The 27934-nt window shown below is 34.5% G+C and overlaps 2 protein-coding genes and 1 long non-coding RNA gene across 3 annotated transcripts; 1 reads left to right on the top strand and 2 right to left on the bottom strand.

The window, feature by feature from the left end:
* Nucleotides 1-3576: 3576 nt before the first annotated feature.
* On the bottom strand, nucleotides 3577-11204 carry LOC109121565 (uncharacterized). The gene is made up of 3 exons (XM_019216230.2): nucleotides 8914-11204; nucleotides 7706-7732; nucleotides 3577-5967 (listed from the first exon to the last, which is right to left on the bottom strand). Exons 1-3 carry the CDS (start codon nucleotides 11202-11204, stop codon nucleotides 3696-3698), a joined length of 4590 nt encoding a protein of 1529 aa, XP_019071775.2. The 3' UTR covers nucleotides 3577-3695.
* Nucleotides 11205-18638: 7434 nt separating this feature from the next.
* On the bottom strand, nucleotides 18639-21460 carry LOC100248944 (subtilisin-like protease SBT3). Its single transcript, XM_002284828.5, has one exon. The coding sequence runs from the start codon at nucleotides 21041-21043 to the stop codon at nucleotides 18752-18754; it is 2292 nt and encodes a 763-aa protein (XP_002284864.1). The 5' UTR covers nucleotides 21044-21460; the 3' UTR covers nucleotides 18639-18751.
* A 3308-nt stretch (nucleotides 21461-24768) lies between these two features.
* LOC132253215 (uncharacterized) lies at nucleotides 24769-27596 on the top strand. Its single transcript, XR_009465028.1, has 2 exons — nucleotides 24769-24835; nucleotides 27327-27596. It is a non-coding gene; the product is annotated as an uncharacterized LOC132253215 (long non-coding RNA).
* Nucleotides 27597-27934: the final 338 nt, after the last annotated feature.

Raw genomic sequence — 27934 nt, 5'->3', positions numbered from 1 at the left:
GGACAATTGAAATTAATGTCATCCCAAATTATTTAGATAAAAAGGAATTTTCTAAAAATATGGTTAATATTTTTCTGCACTCTTCTAGGAGTTAGATGTTCATAAAAATATATATATATATATATTTTTGACATAAAATTTAATTTCCAAATCCAAAATTTTGTTTACAGGCGGCGTAGAAATCCCTCGTTTCTTAGGGACCTTCTAAAGTAGTTATTTTTAATATATTTTATCCTCGTCGTCCTAGTCCAGTTGCCCATCACTAGAAGAACATGTTAATAATATGCTGCCACTCCAGATTGGAATGGATGCTGTATAGCGCGCTGTGATGGATTGGCACTGCAGGCCCATTACGAAAATATCTCTTTGGGCCTAAGATTGTCCATGGGCCTCGTTTTAGTGGTTTAATGAATTAGGTTAGGTTCGGATACCCAACGCCTCTGTGAGCTTTTACTCAAGCGCAGGGTTTGGTATGGTGTGTTGGTGCTCATTCTTTCACTACTTCATTTACAGGCCCACCCGCCCACCAAATTGATCAAAGCTTCTGCCCGTTTTAGAAAAGTTGGGTCGACTGTTGAATCTCGTGGAATTGGCTTCGCAATTGGGCCTGGACTTTCCCTGGCCATGACTAAGGCCTGGGAAATGGTTGGCTATCCCTACCCTAGTTGATTGTCAAAAATCAAAATATAAATAACAATAAAGCAGAGAAAGATTAAGAGTAGGTTTGGAAACTATTTTTCAAAGAAGTTTTCTACACAAAAAACTATTTGTTTTTAAACTTGAAAATATATTTGATCTTTAGTAATGAAAAATAACCTTTCAATTCATAATGATCTTGAAATAATTAGTAATAAATTTCAATATGGCAAAATCTAATTCTGAACATGCCGTTCCGGCTATTCATAGATTACATTTTGAATGAATGACCTGATTGTTAAAGTGATAATTAGTGCGCTTCTCAAATAGGGATTGGTTTGCTTTTAACTTTTTTAGATGGTGAAGTGGAGTGGAAGGTTATTATGTGGGGTGAATATTTAGCTACTAAGCAAAATAATAACAAATCCTCGTGGTGGTTACACATAGAATTAAGTAAGGAAAGTTCTTTTATGAGTTTAATTGGTTGAATTACCAATTTTTTTTAAAAGTTTCTAAAACTTGATGGTTAAACTTTATTACCATAAACGACATCATAGGAGATGTTTTACAAAAAACTAGCTCTATGTCAGAATAATAAAAAAATTTAACATCTCTCATTTTTTTATTTTTAAAATTTGAAAAAAAAATAAAAAAAAATAGAAAAGAAGGTTGTCTTACTCAAAACCCCGATTATGATATCCCTTCTCTCCCATTTCATATCTCTCAAACGCATCTTTTTTATATTTATAAAAAAAAGTTTGGGTTATGAGTTCATTATTAATTGAGGGTACATATAGAGATAGACGGAACTTTGATTCATGTTTAATTGATTAAAAAAGAAATATATAAATTAAAAAAAAGATTTAAATATGAGAAATGTAATTAATATTATATTAAATTATTAATTTTTATAAGAATTTAAGAGCCAGTTTTAAAGTGATTCTAAAACATGTTTTTAATATTTTAAATATTCGAATGATAAAATTTTTTAAATATTAAAAATATTAAAAACGTTTTTGATAAGATTTGGATTCACTCAAATCAAATGAAGAACAGTTTTGAGAAGTTTTAATTTAATCGTGAAAAGCACCTTCCATTCGGTGGAGCCGTTACGTGAAGGGAAACAGTAGCTGCATCATCCAATTGACCGATTCAAACGAAAATAAAGGAAGACGAAAAAGAGGAAAAAGGGTACGTCTCATCTTCTCAACCGACACATATGAAAGCTGTAGCTCTGTGCTTCTTGTGAAAGTGCGGGATGGGCAATAGAAAACCAAACAAAATGATTATTTATATGTAACACCCCTCCAAAAAAAAAAAATGATGGACCCGAAAACGTTGAGAAATTTGCCAGACTGCATGACAGTCCTACACGCCACAATCACCCACCGACTCAAAGCAGAGAGCCACCACGCAAAACCTTGAGATTCTCTATATCAAACTCCCTTGTCCCCTGCTCTTTCAGGGATGCGAAGCTTGTGATCCTTTAATTAATGCATTTTCTTTCAGAGCTCCATGGGAATTTGAACTGTAAAAGTGCCAGCCAAGGTGGGGGATAATTTCCCATATATTTTTTTGGGGTGAAAAAGCAACTGAATTGAAGAAATAAAGGAAGTCGGTAAAAGATACTGATTGCAGGCTTACGGCTTTGTATATTACAAGACAAGTTTTCCTTTTTAAAATTTTGTGAAGGTAGGACTACCTACACGGCATGCAATCTGGCATGGAGCTAGAGAACAAATTATTCATTCAATGAAGGAACCAAAAGAATTGAATGCACAAAAGCAGGAGAAAGAATCTTCAATTTTCCCTTGGAAATATCTTTCCGTTTGGGTGTAGTATGGAAACAGCCACCAGAATGGGAAAACTAAATCGAGCTTTTAATTTATTAGATTGCGTTGGCTGGATAGAACGAGGAAACTCATGACATGGGTGTTTATGTTTGACCAAGGATGCATCGGGCTTTTGTGTATATCTGATGAGTCATGAGTCATGACATGCAGGGAAAGACCAGCAAAATGCACTACATTTCCACGATTTTAGTCAGCATGTTGAAATTTGAAGCATATTTTTCAAAATCTTCTTCAATATAATAAAGCTGTTGAAGTATTATAAACACTTGCAGTGGAGCAAGGCTCCTGCGAGTAGCAATGGTGAAAATATTTAAATTTACATACAATTTTTTTTTAATGTTTTAAAATAAAAATTAATAATAATTTTTTATAAATAAATATGAATTTATCTTATATCGATCTTTAAAAATTCACTTCTAAAATTTTAAAATTTAAGGTATTTTTCAATGCCATTAGCTTTTTAAAGTTAGTCTCTACTAGTTTTAAGCTTCTATGTAAAAAGATTTATTGGTTAGATTTTATGAAAAATTTGGAAACCATCATATAAAAATTTAGAAGAAAAATGAATAGGATAAAAATGTATCAAAATTCAAAAAAACATGGAAAAGACTCTAAAAATATTATTGTATTTATTTATTTTTAAACACCAACTTTCACTACTGAACAGAGAAAAAGTTAAAACAAAATATTAATGTGGTAAACTTGGTGTGAATATATATAGGGGACTGCCCTCATGCAAGGAAAATATTTCAAAATTTAAAATATGAAAAGAATTTATTGCATTTAATTATTTATTAATTTTGAGATTTTGTTATATATGCTTATACCTGCAAAATAATTTATTATGTTAAAAAATTTATGTATAATTTATATATATATTAATATGAAACATTGCATTATTTTTATCCTTTGGGTAAAAAAATACTTGGATATTTTATTTATTTTGATCTGTGTGTTGCATTTTTTACTTTTGAAATTTTCAATATGCATGCATGTCAGAACCTTTGTCCTCAAATTATGATGGTCCCAGCCGCCCTGTAACGCAAAGTTTAAGAATTTCACAGCAACCGCTAGAAACCCTATCCAGTGAACTGGAAGCTCCAACACCAATCCATATTATAGTTTAGTGGAAATAAAAATTTATTCAACAAATTAAGGAGAGGATCACATGCTGAAGCAGACAATTCAGAAGTAGCACTTGATTTCTCACAGAGCTACTAAGCTCAGCCTTGTGGCCACTATGGGGCTTCTGACCACATGTTTAGCTTCAACATCCACCCAGCTCAGTGAACCGAAGGCTACCGTCTCTTTCATCAGACTGGGGCCTTCTATCCTCAGCTTGTAGCTTAGCTTCTGGTACTTGTCTTTGAAAACCAATTTGTCAGGCACCACGCTCACCTGAAATCCGTCCATGCCTGTCAGCTTAGCGTTGTAAGTCGACATTGCTTCCCCGACGTTAGTCACTGTTCTTCTAAATTCTTGCACGGTTTTAGAATCTGATCTGGAATCATTTGCATCAAAGGAGGCAATGAAAGACGGGTAGTTGAGATCCAAGGAGGGGTCGGAGCAAGTGTAGGAAGATGACCTTGTGATAATTTGGATTTGCTTGGTGGAGTAATTCAATGCACAGAGGAGATTTATATGGTCTTCAAGATTCACGTCATAGATGAATCCTGGGTCAAGAGCCTTGTTGGGATTGATATGGCCAGATCCCATGGCTAGGGGACTGGCTGGTTGGTTATCGTCGCCAATGCCTTTGATGGGGTTGAGTGTATTATCCAGTGAATCAGAAGTGGTCATCATGGCTGACCGGATGGCTGCGGGGCTCCATTCAGGGTGTGCACCCTTCAGAAGTGCCCCTACTCCTGCTGCATGGGGGCACGCCATAGATGTCCCCGACAATAGATTGAATTCACTATAAAGTAACCGCGAATTCACATCAGCCACTGGGTTAATTTTTGGCCATGACGCCAAGATTAATGCGCCGGGGGCAGTAAGGTCGGGCTTCAAGACCACTGGGCAGCTTGGAGACGGCCCTCTGGAGCTGTAGGTAGCCATTCTTGGTGCGCGTTTGGCACCAAGAATTGTTTTTGAAAATTCTATACTTGCTTTTGGCTCAGAGCTAGTCTTTATGTAGTCCATAACAACTTTTCCGTTTTCAGGGTTGACAAAAGTGGCTGGAAAAGAGCTTTGCATGAAGAATTCTATGTCGGGGTAATCTGTTATGAAGACTCCTCCCGCCACTCTCGCAGTGTTGGCATTATCAACTTGGATGCTTAAGGAGTCATTCTGGTCCTGGCACACAACAATCTTAAAGCCAACTTTCTTCAATTCCGTCAAATCCTCGCATGAACCCATGAAAACAATTGGGATTTGGCTGAAAGATGAATTTGCAGGATAGAGAGAGGAACCGATGACTGAAACTCCATTCCCGAGGGTCACAATCCCGCTGAATTGGCGGTCCATGGTGCTGGCAGCAACAGTTAGAACCCAAGGAATTCCGTTGTGTAAGGTTCCAAGAAAAGGCCCCTCGTTTCCTGCTGACGTAGCTACGAAGATATCCTTCTCCAAGGCTGCAAATGTGGCTATGGCAATGGGATCTTCATACAACAGAACCCCGTCTAAGCCCAGTGACAAGGACATGACGTCAACCCCATCTATGATTGCCTGATCAATTGCAGCAATAATATCAGATGCGACGGCACCCACGTCCCACAGGGCCTTGTACATGGCCACACGAGCTCGGGGAGCCATGCCGCTAGCAGTTCCTGAGCCATAGCCGAAGTACGACGCACCCTCTACATAATTTCCAGCTGCTGTTGTTGACGTATGGGTCCCATGGCCATCGGTGTCACGGGTTGAATTCATTGAGATGGACACATTGGGATGTTTGGCAATTAGACCTTTGTTGAAGAACCGAGCTCCAATCAGCTTCTTGTTGCACATTGAAGAATTGAACTGGGTGCCGCTCTCGCATGCTCCTTTCCATCTAGATGGAATTTCGGTCATTCCATCATCGTTAAAGCTTTCACTCTCTGGCCAAATTCCAGTGTCCACCAACCCGATTATGACATCTTTGCCATAGTTTGACATGGGCCACGCTCCGGAGTTGGAATTCAGGCCAAGAAATTTAGCAGAATGAGTTGTATCAGCTTTAACAGGAAGATCTGGAAATGAAGAAATATAGCCCGGGAAGCTTTTCAGGGCCTCAAGCTCCGAAGGGGAAAGGATTGCACTAAAACCATGGATTACATTAGTATAGCTGTATATAAGTTTAGAAGAGTAGGAAGAGGAGTAAGGGTTAGCAGTGGCAGCGGTATTATCTGACACAGACGCAAGGGTAGCCATGTACCAGCTATGATGGCCGGAGAAAGCTTTAGGCATGGCTGATAGGTCCATGTGGACAATGTAAGTGTCCGACTGTGCCAACGTGGAAACGAGGTGTGAGATAGGGATAAGGAGGAGCCACACATACAAAGGAATATGGGTAGCCATAGGAGAGCAACGGAAAGGGATAATTTTAGAACAGCACCATTAAGTTGGTGGGCTTTATAAAGAGAATTGAGGTATGGGGGCAAAGATATTCCATTTGATTTTTCCAACTTGTCCATTGCTCGGTTTGTTCGTATGGCAGCTAATAGAGGGGGGCCTTCCTTTCTGTGCCAATGTTGTCATGGCCGTTGACTCCAAACAAATTTTACTCTACCCATTTATCCATCCACCTTTGCTGTCACACAAGCTGCAATGAAGTTGATGCCACTGACAATCTCCACTTTAGAGATTTCATCCGAACCCTTCATTTACCCTTAGGCCCAGATCTTGGAATCTAGATTGCTGAATTAGGGAATGGAGACAGCATATGTAGCATTACAGCCAACGGGATAGGTGCTATAGAGTGAAAGCTTTCTAATAGAAATCTACATGCATGTACAGCCTTACGATGTGCAGCCCAATTATCGTGCATTTACGGTTGGTTTATCGGGTATAACATGACAATAAATCAAACTGATATCATTATATTATCAGAAACGCACATATTCATCGCCATCGTCAAACTTTATGCAAATCAAATACTTGTACATTTGCTTTCATCTTCTCTCACGTCGTTTCGTGTACGTTAACAAAGAAACCTGATATGGCCACTAGAGCGATGATCTTGGTCATGGCGTGGAGCACTTTGGCTTATAAGTACCTTAGGACAAAAGAAAATTGAATGCTTGCCATTGAGCCCACCATGTGCCCCACTGGTAGCGTACAAACAATTTAACACCAGATACATTCTTTTCTGAGGACAGAAATAAGAAGGGCCATGTGAGTGATTGTAAAACTATCATCATCCAATTAATGGAATCTCCATTATCCCATAATATTCAAGTTTTAGAAAATGTGATTGATTATGAGTCTAATTTGTGAAGATTTTAAGCTTTCACTATAAAAGTCCCCAAGTCAGAGGGCACTCTGAGCCCTCTGAAACAAGACAAGGAGAGTCTTGAAAAGAACAGGTGTTATGTCGGTGGAAACTTTGATGCAAACATGGTTAATCTAGACTACAAAAATAAAATAATCAACATAAATGGTATACGAGGTTTTATCGTGGTTCCAACAATCATACATACATCCACGAGTGAGAGAGAAACATTTCACTATGCAATAAAGAACATTATAGAAGACAAATGACATAACCAGATACAACTATTGAGTTTAAAAAACAGTTTATGTTTCCCCACTTTTCGTATCCATACCCTACAACGAGCCTTTTTATTTATTTTTTGTTCTTCCTTATATCTCTATCTACCTCTTAGTCTTTATAGATTAATCATATCTCAATCTACCTCGTATAGTTTTTATAGACCTATCTCCATTTTATAACTCTTTCTTGTCATTATCTAAAATATTTATAGAGATATTTTCAACAATTTTTTTTATTGTACGTGGAAGTCTAATCTTATAATAATATATCAATCTATAAATATTTTATAAAATATTTTTTACAACAAAAGAATCTATACTAATTAAAAATTTGGGATACTTCCTAACAAGAAGGGTAGAAGAAATGGCCGGAACCTGAACTCTATAATTTGTTCAATAATGGGCCACATTCAACCCTCTTCTAGTAACAGTATAAGAAAAAAAAACAAAAAAACCGAAAATGTAGTGGAATTGGGAACGGAAAAAGTTCGAATTTCCAAATTAAACTGAATCAAGCATTTTCATGGAGTACAAGAACACTGAAGTCACTATTCCTCTTGATCAAAAGGGGAATGATGAAACGAACTGGTCATCGTGTATTTGCGTAATTATTAAAGTACTTAATTGGCAATCAACAAAGGCATAAAAGAGATTCAGCCTACTGGCGTAATAACAGGGATTTGAAACCTGGGACTAAGTCCTCAGAATTGTTAATTTTAAATCACGTGAAGGCTGGAATTTAATTTAGAGTTAGAAGATTAAAGAGATCTAATTCAAGGGACAGAGTTCATTCTTAATTTAGTTCATTTTTGCTTTCATATTTAACATCATAAACTTTATAGTATTTTTATTTATTAAATATATAAAAATAATTTTTAATGCTAAATTTATAAACAAATGTCGTTGCATGGTGTATTGTTGTATAGAGTTCTTCAGGTCTGGAGATGGATTGGAGCAAGCGTAAGTGTTTGATCAAGTAATGGTTCAGATTTGCTTGTTGGTGAAATTCATGGAGTAGAGGAGATTGACGTAGTTTTGTGGAGTTGCATTGTATATTAGGCCTGGATGAAGTGGTCGGTTCTGATCAATTTGGCGGGCTCCCTTGGCCAGGGGAGAAGCAATTTTGAAATTTAAACCGCTATCCCGTGTATGATTAAAATTATAAAAATAAAATATCTACTCATCTTTTTCCGAGGGCAAAACAAAAAAATTCTGAATTTTACATTTATTTTTCAAATAACTTATTTTTAAAGGAAATCTCTAGTACATAAGGTAACAAATAAGAACCTTGATGTGGGCATAGATTTGCTTCTCAATTGGCCCAAATGTATGGCCAATCAGCAGGATTTCAAGTTTTTCAATCATTCGTATGATGTTTTGCTTCCCATTGTCATTCTCTTTGGAAATGAATGAAAGGCATAAACTGCGTGTGAGATGACCTCGGCAAAGCGGTTGACCTTGAGCCTAAAAATTTGGTCCGAAACTCCACAAGGCTTCTCCTAGTAGTATTATTTTGATTTGGTAAATTGGGTATAATAAATTTTTATTATAACCAGATTGTGAGAAATGCAAGAAGTTGAGTGGGCATAGAGTCATAAAGATTCCCCTCGTTTCATTTATTCTATTTATTCAACTATTCCAAACTCAGGAATACACGGTACAATTGCATTAATCGCTGCAGGTTCGGACATTTTGTCCAGATGAATAGCATGTTTACCGGTGGTTCACCACCAGCGGTGAAACCACTATCGGGCTCCTCACTGTGTGTTCTCCATCGTCTTCGATCCATGTCAACCAACCAAAGGAAATCTTCCCGTCCTTGTCGCTCTTATACTTTATACTCATAGTGTAACTCTGCTTCTCATACTTCTTCTCAAAGACTAGAGTCGTCGGTGAGACTGTGACCTTGGAGCCTCTAGGAGCTATCACTGTAGCGTGATAAGTTGCTGTGCCATCTCCTACATTCGTTACAGTTCTTTGAAATTTCTGAACCACTGTTGTTGATTTGTTGTCATTTTGGCTGTACAGAGCAATGAATGATGGGTAATTCAAGTCTGGAGATGTTTTGGGGCAAGTGTAAGTGTTTGATCTAGTAATGGTTAAGATTTGCTTTTTGGTGAAGTTCATGGAGCAGAGGAGGTTGACGTAGTCTTGTGGGGTTGCATCGTATACTAGACCTGGGTCAAGTGCTCCGTTTGGATCAATTTGGCCAGCTCCCATTGCCAGAGGAGAAGCAATTGTGAAATTCAAACCGTTGTCCCGAATATGATTAAAAGTGTTATCATATGGGTTTGCTGTGGTCACAATGGCTGACCGGATAGCTGCTACACTCCACTCCGGGTGTGCACCTCTGAGGAGCGCAGCCACACCAGACGCATGCGGACAAGCCATGGATGTGCCGGAGACCATGGTGTAGTCACTGGACAAGGACAAACCTGTCCCAATTCTTGCTGTCTCACGATTTGGAACCCAAGCAGCCAAAACCAGTGACCCAGGTGCCATTACGTCCGGCTTCAAGATGGTAGGACAGCTGGGTGAAGGACCTCTTGACGTGTAAAAAGCAACTGCAGGTGCAGGTTTTGTATTCACAATGGTCTGTTGGAATGTCATGGTGGCTCTTGGTTTATTACCAGTTTTTGCATAATCAATCAGAGCCGGCGCATCTTTCGGGCTAATCACCACGCCAGGCCAGTCTAGACCGCCCAACTCGAATAATTTGGGATCATCGGAAATAAATATAGCAGCTTCAACTTCTGACTCAGAGATCGCACCCAATTGACCATAGATATATCCGGTGTTGTGGCATATGATGATGCCATAAGGTGCGCCAGATAACAACTCTGATGAATTGCACGCAGATAAAGTCTTGTCGTAAATAAGAGGAAGGTTTTGAACAACAGCACTTGCAGGAAACATGGTCCATCCAGTAATGGTTAACCCATTTCCAAGAGTCAAAGTTCCAGTGAATGAACGGTCTATAGTACCGGCTGCGACTGTCAAGATCCATGGTATTCCATTATGTAATGTCCCAAGAGGAAGTGGGCCAGCATTCCCTGCAGAACATGAAACTAATACGCCCTTCTCCATAGCAGCAAATGAAGCTATAGCTATTGGATCTTCATACAATGGCACATAATCAAATCCCATGGAAATAGAAATCACATCAACGCCATCAGCGATGGCTTGATCAATACCAGCGATTACATCAGAAGTGAGCCCTTCTTCGCCGGCGACCTTATACATGGCCACCCTGGCTCTGGGCGCAACCCCTCTTGCAGTTCCCGTGGCATAACCAAAGTAGGATGCACCTTCCACATAATTCCCAGCAACGGTGGACGAAGTATGAGTCCCATGCCCAAATGAGTCCCTAGGCGAGTTCATTGTTACGTGAATGCCAGGATTTGCCGCTATCAGACCCTTAATGAATGATCTAGCTCCAATGAGCTTTCGGTTACACATGGAAGAATTGAAGTCTTCACCTTCCTCACATGTACCCTTCCACCTTGCAGGAATTTGGGTCATACCGTCATCTTTGAAGCTGGGGCTCTCCGGCCAGACACCGCTGTCAATAACGCCAACGATGACGTCTTCGCCATAGTCCGATGCAGGCCATAGACCAGTGACAGGGTTGAGTTTGAGAAATTCAAAAGTGTGGGTGGTGTCAAGTGTGACTGCCCTGTCACGGTAAGCTGAAACGAACCCTGGGGATTCACGTAAACTCTCCAACTCTTGTGAAGATAGAAGAGCGCTGAAGCCATGGAGAGCGTGATCATAAGTATAGATAAGCCGGGCAGTGGACTGAAGGCCGGCGGATGTTGTGGGAGTGTCAGTCTTTATAGCATGAAGGATGGAGGAGTACCAGTGGTGATGGGTTGCGAAAACCTTGGGCATCACAGACTTGTCCATGTGGATGATATACGTAGACCTCTCTCCTGACATTGATCTAGCTTGAATAGTCAACAAAATCCATGTCAGGAGGATCAAGTGGAGACGATGAACCACCTTATCAAACGATTCACACCTCATCTTTTCTTTAAAACTGAATTGATTGCGGGGAGTCCGTGTGACCGCTGATTATATACTGCACTGAGGAGGATATCGGGAGTTGGCGGAAAAAAAAAATCAAATTAAGTACAAAAGAAATAAGGAGAGGTCATGCCGGACCTCTGATTCCATTGACAAGTAATCCAGTATGCTTCGTTAAATTGCATATTAATTATTTTGGATCTCTACAATGAAAAAAAAAAAATAATAATGTCTTTTGTCTCTTCCAACTTTGATGTTTTGATGGTTGATATTTACTAGGTAAAGAATTGACTAGGTGGGGGAAAAAATGCATATTCGTTGGACACATGGACAGAGGTTTGTGAGCCCAGCTGGGCCAAAAATAGAGCAGAGTGCCGCAAATTCGATATGGTATATGGATTTAAATCCAGCGTTGTTATGACAGCCGAGCTCCAGAATTGGTTGGTAATCACTAGACTGAATTCATATGTTCCGCAAATTCGATATGGTATATGGATTTAAATCCAGCGTTGTTATGACAGCCGTGCTCTAGAATTGGATGGTAATCACTAGACTGAATTCATATATATATATATATGGTCAAATCTTTGATGATTTCATCATATATGATTGAGTTGAGAAAACTTTTGGATAAGTATCCTACATAATGTCTTTCATTCGATATGGTATTTTGATGTTAGGATGAATCTCTTTACATGGGAGAAGGCTCTCCGGCCTAGTCTTTAGACTTTCGATGTGGATGTAGATTGCTTACCGGCCGACGAGGGGTTCGGCTTTCATTGAGGTATTCCTTGTAATTAAAAGTATAATAAACATTTTAAAATTATTTTATTGAAAAATCTGATATACATATGATATAATTTGTGATATTAATTAGATGTAATTATATCATGTCGATCGATAAGAAATGTTAATTTTGTAATTATGCACTCATTATGAAGTTACATAAAATACTTCATTTAATCAAATATCAATAATTTGTACACATTACATTGCAATGTTCCTTTAGTACCAAAATGAGGATCAATGTGGTTCGATGGAATTAGTAGATGAAAAAACTTTGTCTTGCTGTTGGAGACAATATTGGTACCAACATACCATGCATATATCTCTTAAGTTTTGCCTATTGCTTCTACATGGATAAGATGCTCAAGGTTCACACATGTGTTAATGTCAAATCCTAGTTCCATTTTATACGAAACTTCATATGACATTTGTGTGGAAGGGGAGTAACTCGACATATTATACTCTTCATCGATTGAACTTGAAGATTGGCCTAATTCATTACAGGAGGAGGGTAGACGTTAGCCTCATTCGAGGAGTCACTAAATTGAGTCCCTATACTCATAGATTCAAAACTCCCTAAAAGTAACTCCTCGTTATATGTTTTCATCGTTCATTTTCTTCCTCTACAACGCTTCCAATAACTCTTATGCTTGGACCAGCTCTTCTAGAGCCATGGTCTTCATCCTGTGTGTAGTGGGTGAAATCATTTTCACAGGTAAATTAGTTCATTGGATATTGACTTTGTTGATGTTCTCAAATATCTCCTCCCACTTTATCACCTTCATCATCAGTTCCACCTCTTGAACCATCATAACCAGAAGCAGAAGTACCTATAGCACTAGGTCAACTGCTGTGGCCAACACTTGTGGAGTCAACCTCTTGGTGGAAATTCAATGCTACCTGAAATAAATTCTTAGTATCTTTACTAAAACTTTCAGAGTGAACTTTTTCAGACAATACACGTTCAACATTAACTCCAAATTCTCGAGCATGAGCGGTAATTCGTGGATCAGGATTTCCAACTTCATCATCCAATTGTATAGGTTTAACCCATTGGAACAACTAATTATCTTCTTTTTCACCCACCTCAGCTAAAATGTCAAAAAGATTAAGGTAATCCTTTTTAGCAACTCGATCATTTTCTGTCCCCATATCGCATAACTTTAGCCTCATATTATAGTAACAAAAAACTAATTGCTCCAGTCGAGGGTAAGCCAAATGATTTCGTTGCTTTGTGTGGATGAGAGAGAACATACTCCAATTTCTCTCACAAACAGAAGATGACGTAGTTTGTGAGAGAACTTTGATGACTAACTTTCTTAATGTAGGTGTTTGATTCCCATACATGAACCACCATTCAATTGCAATCAATTTCATAATTATATAAATACTTATGTGGTGAATTTACAATAATGATAATAAGTTTTTTCCTATAAATACTCACTGGGCACCATGGTTAACCTTGCGTCGTTGCAACCACTGCTCGATCACCGAATCCTCTTTTTACATTTAAAAAAAACACAAGCTGTGTATTCAACATTTAATTTGTTAATATCATATTTGTTAGTAAACGTTCAAATGAATTGGTGAACGAAATTATTGTTTTATTAAATTGACAAAAATAACAGTTTTTTATTTACCTCATTTTCAAATTGACCAAGCGATTCAGTAGCTGAGTCTAATTTTGCATAAACTTCATAGACCGCTTGAAGTAGTTTCGAATCACTACCAACTCCACGCCAATATTGAAATCTTGGATTCAAGAAGTATGCTACAATAAAATTAAGTAGATTTATTATTTTTTTAGAGAAAATTAAATAAATTAAGAGTAAAAACTTATAAAGATAGATAATACTTAAGTACCTGCTGCATGAAGTGGATGTCTTAGTGTTTTCTCTCAACGATTTTTTTATTATTTTGAAGATTCAATCTCTAGTTTCTTGACGAATAAGGTTCTCTTTCATCACTTGCATAAGCTTGTCCTCAAACGTCATTGCGGGACCAACTTCAGAATCCAAAAGTCGAAGCACCAAATATAATGACTCATATAATGAAATTATATTTGTCACTTTGTCCCAATACGCATGGTCAAACATTAATTACTCCAAATCTCGTCCAATTTTTGTCCTATAAGCTTGTGTTGTGCTCATTCATCACTCATAAACAATCTTTTCAAATTAGCCCTTTTTTTTAAGAAGACTATCAAGAGCAACATAATTGATAACAAACCTTATAGCTCTTAGTCAAACAATGTCTCCACCACAATACTTTTTCATTTCTGTAAGTAATCAACCATGGTTGTAAATGAAGTTGGTTATCTTACGAGCATTGCTTATCACATTTGTAACATTGGGTCTTTTGTCAATGTCTTTAAAGATTAAGTCGATGCAATGTGCTGCACACGAAGTCCAATATAAGTCAAACTTCTTCATCAACAGTTTTCCTGCTTTCACGAACACCGACCCGTTATTTGTGACAATTTGGACCACATTTTCTTGACCAACTTCTTTGATAACAGACTTCAATAGCTTGTATATATACTTGTGGTCTTAGATATTGTTCAATACATCGACTGATTTAAGGAACATTGTGGTCCCTTTTGAATAAACCATGAAATTAATAATACTTAATTTCATGGGTCATGTCTGATATTATTGTGGTCCCTTTGTACTCCATTTTCAAGTACTTGTTCTTTATTTCATATGGAGATGGAGATTTGATTCTCATTCTTGCAATTCATATTAATAAATATTTAAAACATGTCACAAAATACTATACTTACTAAAAGTCTGAAACAATATAACAATTCAAAAATTAGTAATTCAAAAATTAAATATATCTTTGATTTTTTTTTTTTTTTTGTCTTGTTGTAGAAGACTTGTAGAGCAAAGGGACAGTAGGGGGTGATTGGTTCAAATGTCGCATACTTTGTGATTTCCGCATCGTCGTTGGTGTACCAGTAGGTCGTGAAGACTCCCTTGTTTTACATTTGCTTCCTACAATGTTCTCATATTGTTGACGCTCCCATTCTATCGCTTTCGAGGCACGAATTGCAGATCGATATGCTTCCCGCTCATCCGGGTGCATATCTGTTGGATACATATACACATCTTGATCATCAACATCTTTATTATCATCATCATCTTCATCAATTAGAGGTGTATCACTGGCCCCCATTGTGCCACATAATTGAGCACAAATCTCTTGAATATCTACAATTTTCTTTACTTTTGCTTTAGTTGTGTTATGCACTATCGATCGTATCTCTTCTTTCACTTCGGGAGGCACTCTAGGACACTTTTTTGGTATTGTTATGCAAGTCGTTATGCATTAAATAGAACTTGAATCACGTGATGCCTCCATTTTTTATTAACAACCCATAAAAATTACAAATTGTCCCATTTCTGTTCCCTTTTATTGGTGAACAATACTTCCAAGCTGGATCTCGCTCTAGCATGGGAGGACCACCTCCACTTCCACTAGCCATGCTAAATCGATTGCAAAAAAAAAAACACTTGAATGTGATTTCAATGTAAACAAAAATTAAGTAAACACTTAAATTTAACATGTTGCAATTGAATGTGAAAATAAAATTAAATAATCATGTAAAATGAACATATTCCAAATATACTAATTTATTCTAATAGCTAAATTAATTAAATAATTTAGCTAAATTAGTTTACTAAATCTAAATCTATGAGAAATCTACAAAATATACTAATTAATTATAATTGAATGTGAAAATAAAATTAAATAATCATTTAATATGAAAAATTTATTGAATGTAAATTTAAATCTATGAAAAATTTACTAAATATACAAATTAACCATAATTGAATGTAAAAATAAATCACAATAATCATATAATTAAATGTGAAATAAACTAGTTGAATCTAATTATAACTAGATTCAAATTAACTACTTAAATCTAATTCTAACTAGATTGAATGTGAAAATAAAATTAAATAATCATCTAAAATAAACATATCCATCTATAATTAAATAATCAAATTAACCTAAGTTAATTCAATGAAAATATACAAATTAATTATAATTAAATGTAAAAATAACATTAAATCATCCATATTGCAAATATACTAATTAATTGAAAATACATTAATTAATTACAATTGAAAACAAACATACCTTAAAATAATTGAATAATTGAGCAACCTTAGAAAAATTATGAGCAATGAGAGATCAAATGAAGAATGAAATCAAATGTGGATGAAATGGATGCAAAATGAGCTATTTATGGGAAAATTTTGGGCCAAAATAGTTGTTGAAAGATGATTTTACCATTGAAAAACAATTTTGGTTGTTAGATCAAAATCTGGGTGAAATCTAATCGTTGGATCGTGAAATAACTGTTGAAATATCATCTCAACCATTAGATCAAACCCAGATTCAATTTGGGGCGTTGGATGGACTACCACCATGACCATTGGACGCGGGCATGATTTGGGTCGTCAGATCACACTCAAAAGGGCAACGATTTTTCCACATGAGCGGCGATTAATTGATAAAATCGTCAATTTATCATTGTGGGCCAATATATCGCTGATATATTGGCAATATTTCCCAATTTTTTGCCTTTTCGATAAATCCTCATGAAATATCGTATCGAAACCCTCCAATACACGATATATCAACGATATATCGTCGATACATTTTGATATTTTTGTCAATATATGTATTTATATATATATATATATATATATATATATATATATATATATGTATCCAACCCTATTAATGTCACAAATCATGGACAATTTGGCATATTCACATGATTTCTTGCGATGCAAACAACAAAAGGCCATAAATTACAAGCCGTTATTTATATGGAGAGGGGTTAATCTAAATATTACCAATGATATTGTTTGTCTGAATTCGTACTCAAATTTTAACTACAAATCACAATCAGGGAGTGATGGGTGGGATGTTTATTGCCGCCTAGTTATCAAATTGTGGTGTGAGATAAGTTGGTATTCAAGTCTGTCAACAATCAACACTAAAATTATTTATGATTTTAATGCTTTGATTCCATAGGTGAAAACAACGTTTTCTGGTAAGTGGACCATATTAATTAATGTGAAGTGATGGAAGAGACACTGCCCCTACCATGTGAACATGGCACCCATATGTGCACGATGTTGACTTGGATGTCTTTTACCAATTTCTCTTTCAAGTTTCAATCAACGGTCATAAATAATTCTCCAATTAGAACTTCCGTAGGTGTGAGTTTTGGGACAAAATACCCCTTTCAGTTTTAGCCCCCTTACCAAATTTATGTTCAAATTACCTTTTTATTGCCCCATAAGAGCCATGTCATATATATATATTTTTTTCTTTTTAAAATTAAGTTGAAGCCTCAGTTTTGTCAACTGAGGCTTCAATTTTGAACTAAAGTCTTAGTTGCTAACGAGACTTCATTTTTTAACTAAAGTCTCAATTGGCAATTGAGAGTTTAGTTATTTTTTTTTACTTTAAAATTTAATTAAAAATATTAAATTATAAATTATTATTGAAATTAAAAAATATATTTTAATAATAAAAATTTATATATTTAAACTTAAAGATCTAATATTACTTCAATAAAGATAAATTAATAAATATAATAATAAATAAATATTTTATTTATTGATAAATTAATAATCTTAAAATAATAAAGTTATATGAAATCTAAATAAGATATAAATTATATAATTTATTAATTTAAGATATTTAATTTGTTCTAGTTTTAATATATTAATTTATTTGTATTTTGGCAAATTTTTCTTTATTGAAATAATAGTTTATTCTTAAGTTTCTATATATAGATTTTTTTTTTATTGTTTTAAAGCATATATTTATAATTTAACCTAAAAAAAATCTATTATTTGTACACACAATATATTCGTCTTGAAGATACATTTTGAAATTAGTTAGTAAAATTAATTAGCAAAAGTCTATTACAAAATGTAATTTTTAGTAGTTTCATCAAAGTCACAAAAAAATACTTATTAAACATTTATATAATGGAAAAAATACCCCTCCCTAATATTACATGTGATATAACTTAAATTAATAAATTATATAATTTTATATTTTATTTATATGTCATATAATTTTATTATTTTAAGATTATTAATTAATTGATAAATAAAATATTTATTTATTATATTTATCAAATTGTCTTTATTGAAGTAATATTAGATTTTTAAGTTCAAATATATAAATTTTTATTATTAAAGTATTTTTTTAATTTCACTAATAATTTAAAATTTAATATTTTTAATTAAATTTTAAAGTAAAAAAATAAAATAACTGAATCCTTAGTTACCGATTAAGGCTTCAGTTCAAAAATAAAGTCTCAATCTTAATCGAGGCTTCAATTTAAATTTTGAAAAAAAAAATAAATTAAGATATGACTCCTATATAGTAATAAAAAGACTAATTTGAATATAAATTTTATAAAAGACTAATATCTTTTTACATGAAATGGCTATTTTACCCCAAAACTCGTGCTACTCATCCTTGGAAGTATCGGCCAACGCACGTATCGCTCCACTCCATAATTTATAAGTCCACTCGTTATACGTTATACGTTATATTCTTAATAAAAAGTGATACGAGATTTATAATTAAATATTTGGAACTCAATACTTTTGCAGATATTCTTTGTTACGCGGGTCCCATATTTTATTCAGATGAACGAAGTTCACATGAAACAGGAACATGACCTAATCCCAAACTAGCTAGTCTGTGATCGAAAGCTTTTACCATGGTGTCACCACTTGCGATACCACTATAGGACTCCTCACAGTATGTTTTCCATCATCTTCAACCCATGTAAGCGAGCCAAACGAGACCTTGCCATCCTTGTGACTCTTATACTTTATAGTCAGAGTGTAGTCCAGCTTTTCATACTTGTTCTCGAAGGCCAGCGTTGCCGGTGAGATCATGACTTTTGAGCCCTTCGGTGCTGTCACCATAGCCTTATAACTTGCTGCTTTATCTCCCACATTCGTCACAGTTCTCTGGAATTTCTGGACGAATGTCGTTGATTTGTTGTTGTATAGAGCGATAAAGGATGGGTAATTCAGGTCTGGAGATGAGTTGGAGCAAGTGTAAGTGTTTGATCTGGTGATGGTTAAGATTTGCTTGGTGGTGAAATTCATGGAGCAGAGGAGATTGACGTAGTCTTGTGGAGTTGCATCGTATATTAGACCTGGGTCAAGTGCTCTGTTCGGATCAATTTGGCCGGCTCCCATGGCGAGAGGAGAAGCAATTTCGAAACTTAATCCGTTATCCCGTATGTAATTAAAAGTATTATCGTATGGGTTTGCTGTGGTCACCATGGCGGACCGAATAGCAGCCACGCTCCATTCCGGGTGTGCTCCTCTCAGCAGTGCAGCCACGCCAGAAGCATGTGGACAGGCCATGGATGTCCCGGAAATCATATTGTAATCACTGGACAACGACAAACTTCCAATTATTGCAGCCTCAGAATTTGGAATCCAAGCAGCCAAAACCAATGACCCTGGTGCCATCACGTCCGGCTTCAAGATACCAGGATAGCTGCGGGAAGGACCTCTCGATGTGTAAGAAGCAACGGCTGGCGCAGGCTTTGTATCCAGGAGGGTCTGTTGGAACCTCATGGTGGCTGTAGGTTTATGAGCAGTTTTGGCATAATCAACCACAGCCTTTGCATACTTGGGGCTGATCATCACAACAGGCCAAGGTACACCACCTAACTCGAATAATTCGGGGTCGTCGGAAATAATTATAGCCGCTCCAACCTTTGACGCAGCAATCTGATATAATTGTTCATAAATAAGTCCTACCTTGTCGCATATAACGACGGCATAAGGTGCTCCAGACAACAGTGCTGATGAATTGCAGGCAGACAAAGTCTTGTTATAAACAAGAGGTAGATCTTGGACCAAAGCACTTGCAGGAAACATGGTCCATCCTGTGATGGTTAACCCATTACCAAGAGTCAAAGTGCCGGCGAATGAACGATCAATGGTACCCGCTGCGACGGTCAACACCCATGGGATTCCATTGTGTAACGTCCCAAGAGATGGGCCTTCATTCCCAGCTGAAGATGAAACTAACACACCCTTCTCCATGGCAGCAAATGAAGCTATAGCTATAGGATCCTTATACAATGGCACTAGATCAAATCCCATGGAAATGGAAATCACATCAACACCATCCGCGACAGCTTGATCCATACCAGCAAGAACATCGGAAGCGTATTCGCCTTCATCCCAAAGGGCCTTATACATGGCCACCCTGGCTCCGGGCGCAACTCCTCTTGCAGTTCCCTTGGCATACCCAAAGTAGGACACGCCTTCCACGTAATTCCCAGCAGCTGTGGACGAAGTATGAGTCCCATGACCTTGTGTGTCCCTAGCTGAGTTCATCGTTAGATTAACACCTGGATTTGCAGCTATCACACCCTTATTGAAGTATCTAGCTCCAATCAGCTTTCGGTTACACATGGAAGAGTTGAACTCTTGTCCTTCTTCACACGTTCCCTTCCACCTTGCTGGAATTTGGGTCATGCCATCATCTTTAAAGCTAGCGCTCTCGGGCCAGACTCCGGTGTCGATAACGCCAACAATGACGTCTTTTCCGAAATCCGACGCCGGCCATAGACCCGAGATTTGGTTGAGTTTGAGAAACTCAAGAGTGTGGGTGGTGTCAAGTGTGACAGTCCTGTCACTGTACGCTGAGACAAACCCTGCGGTTGACTTACGTAACTTCTCCAGCTCATCTTTGGATAGAACTGCGCAAAAACCATGAAGTACATGATCATAAGTGTAGATAAGCTTGGGCGTGGATTGAACGGCGTTGGATCTTGTGGAAGCAGCCGTCGTGAGGGAATCGACGGTGGAGGCGTACCAGTGGTGATGGGTAGCAAAAGCCCTAGGCATGAGAGACTTGTCCATGTGGATGATATACGTGGACCTCTCTCCTGACGCTGATCTGAAATGGAGAGTAAACGAAATCCATGCAATGAATATCAAGTAGAGACGATGTACCACATTATCAAACCCCATGGTTCTTTCACTTGAATGGAGTCCATATGGGCGCTGATACCTAGTTATATGATGATCACTAGTGTCGTCAAGTTATGAAAGACAATGACGAGAGCCTTAAAAAACAGACAAATATCAAAAGAAATAAGAAAATTCTACCGCCAGGGCCTGTCCCAGCTGATTGAATAATTGAGCTTGGCAGCGGAGCTAGTGGTCCTTTGGATTGCGAAGGCTGAATGAGTCTTCTTCCGCTTTGTCGAGGATATGGTCCAGCTCCCTGGAATTTTTTCACATATATTCAAATGACAGGTTTGTTCCTATTGTATTTTAACCTTTTTTATAACTTTGGATTTTATGTAAAAAACAAAAATAGAACGTGCGGTTGTAATTAAAAAGAGGGTGAGAGTCGTGGATATATCAATAGGAATCATATTCATCATCAATCACGTTAAAAATCTCTTTTTTTTTTTTCTTGTGTATGCATAATTTGGTTAACACTACTGCCCAGTTTCAAGTAACTCCTACGATAAAATAATGCTATTTATATATATATAAAAAAAAATCTGCATATTGTCTCTTCGGAACAAATCTTCTGTCTGCTTCTTGAAACAATAATATCATCAACGATAGCACTGAACTTGTAATTAAAAGAAGGGAATATTCCTAATCCCTGCATACTCGTGTATAAGAACTGCAGCTTTTAATTCTGGTTGATTAAAGGTTAATGAAGTGGGGCTCGTTGGCGGCTAATGCCAGTTTATAGTCAAATGCAGTGAACTTGTTTGGAGGAGCTCGGCTACATTAAACATCCAGAGATGCCCTGTAATGAAACAATATTTTGACAAAACGTACAACAACCATATTAATTATAAATTGTCCAAAAGTATCAAGGCTACAACTGGAAACAGGCAGAATTGCAAACAAACTTTGTCTCTACCGAGTATGATTGCAGATAACTTTGTCTCTACCATAAATATATATACATACAATGAGTGGGCCTAGTATGCAGCTTGAGTCATGCATTGTCCTTGTAATTCCAAACCTGGCTGACTATGTATCTCCGGATAGCTCAAATACGGATTGGTATATATTCATTCAATGAAAAACTGAGATTCCTCCGATATAAAAATGAATACGAAAAAAGGGTTTAAGAAATTCAACCAGGTGGTTTATCAGTTCCTTTGGAAAAGAAAATCTGGTGAGTGCAAAATGATTTAGAGATGAGAAGTTGTGAAATAAAGAAAAAATGGTGAGACGAGAAGAGGAGGCTATGTTGGCTGCAGTTTCAGCCTGAAACTGAGAAAGGCTATAGAAAGAAAAAATGGAAGAGTGACACCTTGTACCAGATGCAAAGAGATTTAACCTGTGTAAATCTCTCCACGTGGAAGCATGACAACCACTCAAAACAAAAACAAAAAAGTTGTTTTTACATATATATATATATATATATATAACCTAACACAGCATAGGCACATTATGTTACTGGCTGAAACTGAAAGTGGCGTCAAAACCACCGAAACGATGACGTGAAGAATTAGAAAAAATAAATAAATAAATAAATAGAAAAATAGATTGAAACAGTGAAGAATTAAAAAAAAAGGAAAAGAAAAAGTAAAATGGAGCGAAAAGGTACAAAAGAGTGGACTGAAAGAGAGAAAGGATGGGAAGAAAAAAAAAAAGAAAAAATAAATAAATCACCTATAGTGGATTTCTAGGATTCCATTTGAGAGACCAAAAGTGTGAAATTCTAAGAGGATATTTTATTTTACGCGAGGAACTTCCATATGGAGTTGAATTTCAAATCGATTTTTGGATTTTGGTAGGATGGATTATACCTGGAATTTTCATATAATAATTTTTAATAGAAAATTTTGTGGATATTATCATCGGTCTATTTATTATGGTGAGATTTTGCAAGTGATTTCATGTATACAATTATTGTTTTAATTTTTTTGAGTTTATATGAACTTTTAATTTGATTTTTTAAGCAATCACGTTGGAGAAAAATTCAGCAATTATCTAATAATGACATACCTCATGTCAATTAAAGAGAAATATTTGTATGAAGTACTAGAATTATTTGGATTTTGTTGAAAAGATGAAATTGAAATTTATTAATGATATGCTAGTATTGAAAATAATAAACATTATTTGTGAAAAATTTGGAGTGTTATTTTATGTTTAAAACATGTGTTTTATGTGCATTTGAGTTGGGATTGGACAATGATGGTATATTGCATTTACTCGCACACATGGTTATGTGCAAGGAAAAATAAACAAACCATTATGTGAAACTGATACGAGAATGAAAAGACCATAAGGAATGGGAAAATGAAAAGAAAAAAAAATTGAAAGGACTTAAAAAGGGCAAATTAAGAAATGGGTGAAATTCTTAATATGAAAAATATAAAAGTTTACCCTTAGAAAACTCTCAATGAAAAGTGTATTTGTGTCGAGCTCCAAAACCCGCTCCAAGGGTATGACGGTCATTTCACACCTCAAGCCCAAAGGCTTAAAGTGGAAACAACTCAAACATCATATTGTAACTGAAAAATTTACCAATTACTAAATTCCTGTTTAAAGTAGTAGAACAAAAATTCTAAAATCTCCAAATAACAATTTTTGAAACTCACACATCAAATCAAGTATTATTGTCCAAATAACTCTAAACTCAAATAATTCCAATGGAAAATAAATTTTAACATCTAACAATGCTCAAAATAAAGAGAGTTTTGACAAAAATTTTAACAAGCCAAATTCTCCTCATAATCGTCACTCCTCACCCGAATTGAGGGTACCTGAAAATTATCAATAAAGGGGAATGAATTCAAAGCCCAATAAGAAATACTAATACAGTTTCATGGATCAAATAGTTTCAATCATGCTTACAAATAGGAGATTTATTGTAGAATCATTTTCATAAGAACGTTTGAGTACAAATATACTAATACATGCTAAGGTGTTTAACCAAAATTTTCCTATATATCAAAATCATTTCATATATATTTCAAATCAAATACATTTCAATTGTTTTTACTAGTTATCAAATAACAAATAGTGTCCAATTAAGTGAGACTTTACAAATAGGTGGCTAGCCTCAAATGTTCTTTTTAAGGTGGACGAAACCAAATACTACTAGTACTAGTAACCTCTAACCAAACCCTTGGAGGTTGGGGTTCAAATCAATTACATTTCCTATTATAAAAATGTAAAGGTCAATTATTATATTCCATTGACAAGGACCAAAAAGTCAATTATTATATCCTATTGACAAGGGTCAAATAAATTAGAGTCAAATTCTTTATTTTATTTATTTCAACTTACAAAAGCATAAAATCCTCAAGTATTTCGATATAAACAAAATAAATATTATAACACATTTTCCATACAAAAATATATTTGATCCATGCTTAAAAGTAAAATTAACACTACTACAAAAATAATATATGATGTCACTATTTATGGTGTCGCATTTAAAATAATGACACCATTGAACTTAAAATTTATAAAGGTGACACATCATATAAAAAATCTTCAATTAGGATAGTTAGATGATGCTAATTTCAGATTTATGATGTCATTTTTTGGAAGTGACACCATATGAAATAAAAAGTTTTAAATTTTATAACTTAATGGGCCCTTTTTAAAAATAGTGAGTAGGAACAATTTATGAAAAGTCCATTGTTTCCATATATACATTAACTAATATAAAAAATCTTATTGCTTAACCCTAACCATCATTTTCTTCTCCTTCTTCTCACACCCATGGTCGGCACACCCATAATTGATATTCTTTGCTTCGTAAAATCTCGGGTAAGTCAAAATCTCTTATCTACCATCTTCATTTTTTTTATTAATGCAAAAAACTTTGTTAGTATAATTTTTTTATATCTCTTGATTTAGTATATCTATGATGTGGGTTTTGTAAATGGTGTTTTTTATCGAGTTCCAGGGAAGTAAAAACTAGGTTTAACATTCTAACATATTTTTTGTTTCATTGCTAATAAGCCCTAAAACAAATGAAAACAAGAAAAATGAATTATTTTTAAAAATTTTGTCTAATTGAGAATGAGAGATACACTAGTTTGTAGTAATTTTTCGCATGAAATAGTATTTTATTGAAGACTTGACTATATTTGATACTTTTTTCCACCGTGCTAGGAGCTTTTTGGTGAAGTCTAACAATAGAGATTGACATCTACTACAAGATGATACTCAATTAATCCAAAAGCACTTAAGTTATTTAGGGTTTTCTTCGGTTAACCTAAGAAAACATTCCCACTTTCTTTGTATTGAGTCACCTAAATAGAATATAATATTGGGTATCAGAGTCGTAAAGGGTATTATAAATATGACTTTTTTTTTTTAGAGTCACCTACATGGAATGAATTATTGGTAGGTGAACAAAATATTGGGGTGATTGTAATAGTTGAATTAGTAAATGGAAGATAAGTGTATGTTGCTTTGTTTATTCTATAAAAACAATAATTTTAGTAGTTGAAATTTACATGCTTTGTTGTTTTATAAAAACAATAATTTTAGTATTTGAAATTTTAAAATGTGAATGAAATGCCTGAAAATATGTTTTGAAAAATAGGATAGTAATAAATGGAAAATAACTCATTTCCTAAAAATATTTTGATAAATTAAAATAATATGTGGTTAAAATATATTTTTGTGAAAGTATTTAAAAATGAATCAAAATATTAATAATTGTTATTTTGTTTGAAAATAATTTAGGAATATAAAATAATATTGGGGATAATTTTTGAGTTTAAATTGGGTTATAAATGGTTAAATTTTTTAGGACTGTCCTTTTTGAAAATAATCCAATGATAATTTTTTTTAAATAAGAATGTTGAAAATAATTTTAAAAATAAAATTTTGTTGGCAATGATTTTTCTAAAAGTATTTTAGGCATAAATGGAAATTTCTTGTATGAAAATAAGAGAATTTATATATATATAATAGACATAAAAATAGACTTCTTTGATATTTAATAAACAAGTGAATTTTTCTCTAAAAAAAGAATAAAATAAGAATTTCTCTATATAATAAAATAATTTATATATGAGATAGTTTTCAATAAGAAAGTTTTGAAAATAAATTTGGGATAAAATATTTTTTAGTAAGTTTTGTTTAGATAATTCAAGAATAAAGTGGTTTATTAACTTTTCTTTAAAAATAACATTCTTCTTTCTTTTTTGAATTGATCAATTTTTTTAGAAATAAAATTGTTAGATTCTATTTTTTGTAAATGTTTAAGAAATTCTAAAAAATTCTTTAAAAATGAAATGACATTTCTACCACATTCCTTGTAATAAATAATTGTTTTTTTTTATACATATTGTAAAGTAAAAAAAAAAAGTCTTTGTTTAGTTAACCTAAGAAGACATTCCTACTTTTCTTTGTGTTGAGAGTCACCTAAATGGAATAAAATGTTCAATATCATAGGAAAGTAAAAAGTATTGTAGAAATGATTTTGTTGAGAGAGTTATCTAAATGGAATGAGATATTGGTAGGTGAATAAAATATTATGGTGATTGTAATAGTTGACTTAGTGAGTGGAGGAGAAGTGTATGCTTATGCTTCTTTGTTTATTCTATAAAAACAATAATTTTAGTAGTTGAAAACGTGTATGAAATGACTGAAAATGTTTTTTGAAAAATAAGAAAATAATAAATGGATAATAGCTCATTTCCTAAAAATCTTTTGATAAATTAAAATAACTTGTAGTTAAAATATATTCTTATGAAAGTATTTAAAAATGAACCAATATATTAATAATTGTTATTTTGTTTAAAAATAATTTAATAGTAAAAAAATAATACTGAGTTCAAATATGACTACTTTGTTATGAGATTCATTAAAGAAATAATTGTTGATTTTACAGTTATTGCATCAAAGGTTTTACTCGTTTAATGAATTGTACATAATTTCATACTTTCAATTATTGTGATATTAATGTTATTCTCATTTGATTTCAGTTTGATGACAAATAAAACATATTCTCAAGTAGAATTTGATGAAATTAGAGAAAAATAGATTACTTTTGTGTTATAACTAATCATGAATCATATTGATGTATCGTGATCATTCATGGTAAGTCCCTTAGTTGTTATATGATTGAATTTTCCATTGATATTGTATAACATTACTTATTCTTTACGAACTATTTTTATACCAAAATGAGAAAAAGAAAAAAGAAAAAGAAAACATTAGTACTTAGATTTGTTTATTGTTTATAACATCACATTTTTATTTTCAATAAGAACTCTAAAACTCATTAAACTATGAAATGCAGGTATACACTCTTGGGAGGACAATATGAAGAATAAAAAGAAAGGAGAAAGAGGCAACAAGATTTAGGTTTTTAGATATGACTCTTATGTCATACATTATAGGACATAAATGTTACTTTATTTGGAATTGAGAATTTTGGGTTTTTGGATGCAACTCTTGTGTCATTTTATGGTTAGCCGGTTTTATGCATATGAAATGAAAGTATACATGAATGTTGGGAAGCTTAACATTTCTAAATCATGTTTTAATGTGTATTCACTTTTCTTTTTTAGTTTTGGTGGGTTTGATGTGTTTGATGTACTATCATTTTGTGAACATTTGACATACAAATATTATTGGATGATGTAATATGTTACAAATTAATTCATAAGCATTATGAAAATATAAGTTAAATGTAATATGATTATTATATTTATGGACAATTTACACAGGTTAGTCTTATTTATTAATAAGCATTACAAAAATCTACAAACTAATCAACAAAAAACAACCATATCTTCCATAATCATTTACAATGATGTGACACCATAAATTAAAGGTGATACATTTAACGTGACACCATAACTCAAAGATGATGCATTTAATATGACACCTTATATATCTCATACA

This window comes from Vitis vinifera, chromosome 18 (genome assembly GCF_030704535.1).
Source record: "Vitis vinifera cultivar Pinot Noir 40024 chromosome 18, ASM3070453v1".
Classification (NCBI taxonomy): domain Eukaryota; kingdom Viridiplantae; phylum Streptophyta; class Magnoliopsida; order Vitales; family Vitaceae; genus Vitis; species Vitis vinifera.
This window is presented reverse-complemented; position numbering and strand designations above follow the sequence as displayed.

What these genes read in the sequence shown, in the direction of transcription:
- LOC100248944 (XM_002284828.5), bottom strand. Translation starts at nt 21,043, where the DNA reads ATGGGGTTTGATAATGTGGTACATCGTCTCTACTTGATATTCATTGCA.
- LOC109121565 (XM_019216230.2), bottom strand. Translation starts at nt 11,204, where the DNA reads ATGAGGTGTGAATCGTTTGATAAGGTGGTTCATCGTCTCCACTTGATC. An exon ending in AGCCCGATAGTGGTTTCACC is followed by an intron (nt 7,733 to 8,913) that starts GCTGGTGGTGAA and finishes TTTGATCAAGAG; the next exon opens with GAATAGTGACTTCAGTGTTC. An exon ending in GACTTCAGTGTTCTTGTACT is followed by an intron (nt 5,968 to 7,705) that starts CCATGAAAATGC and finishes TACCCATATTCC; the next exon opens with TTTGTATGTGTGGCTCCTCC.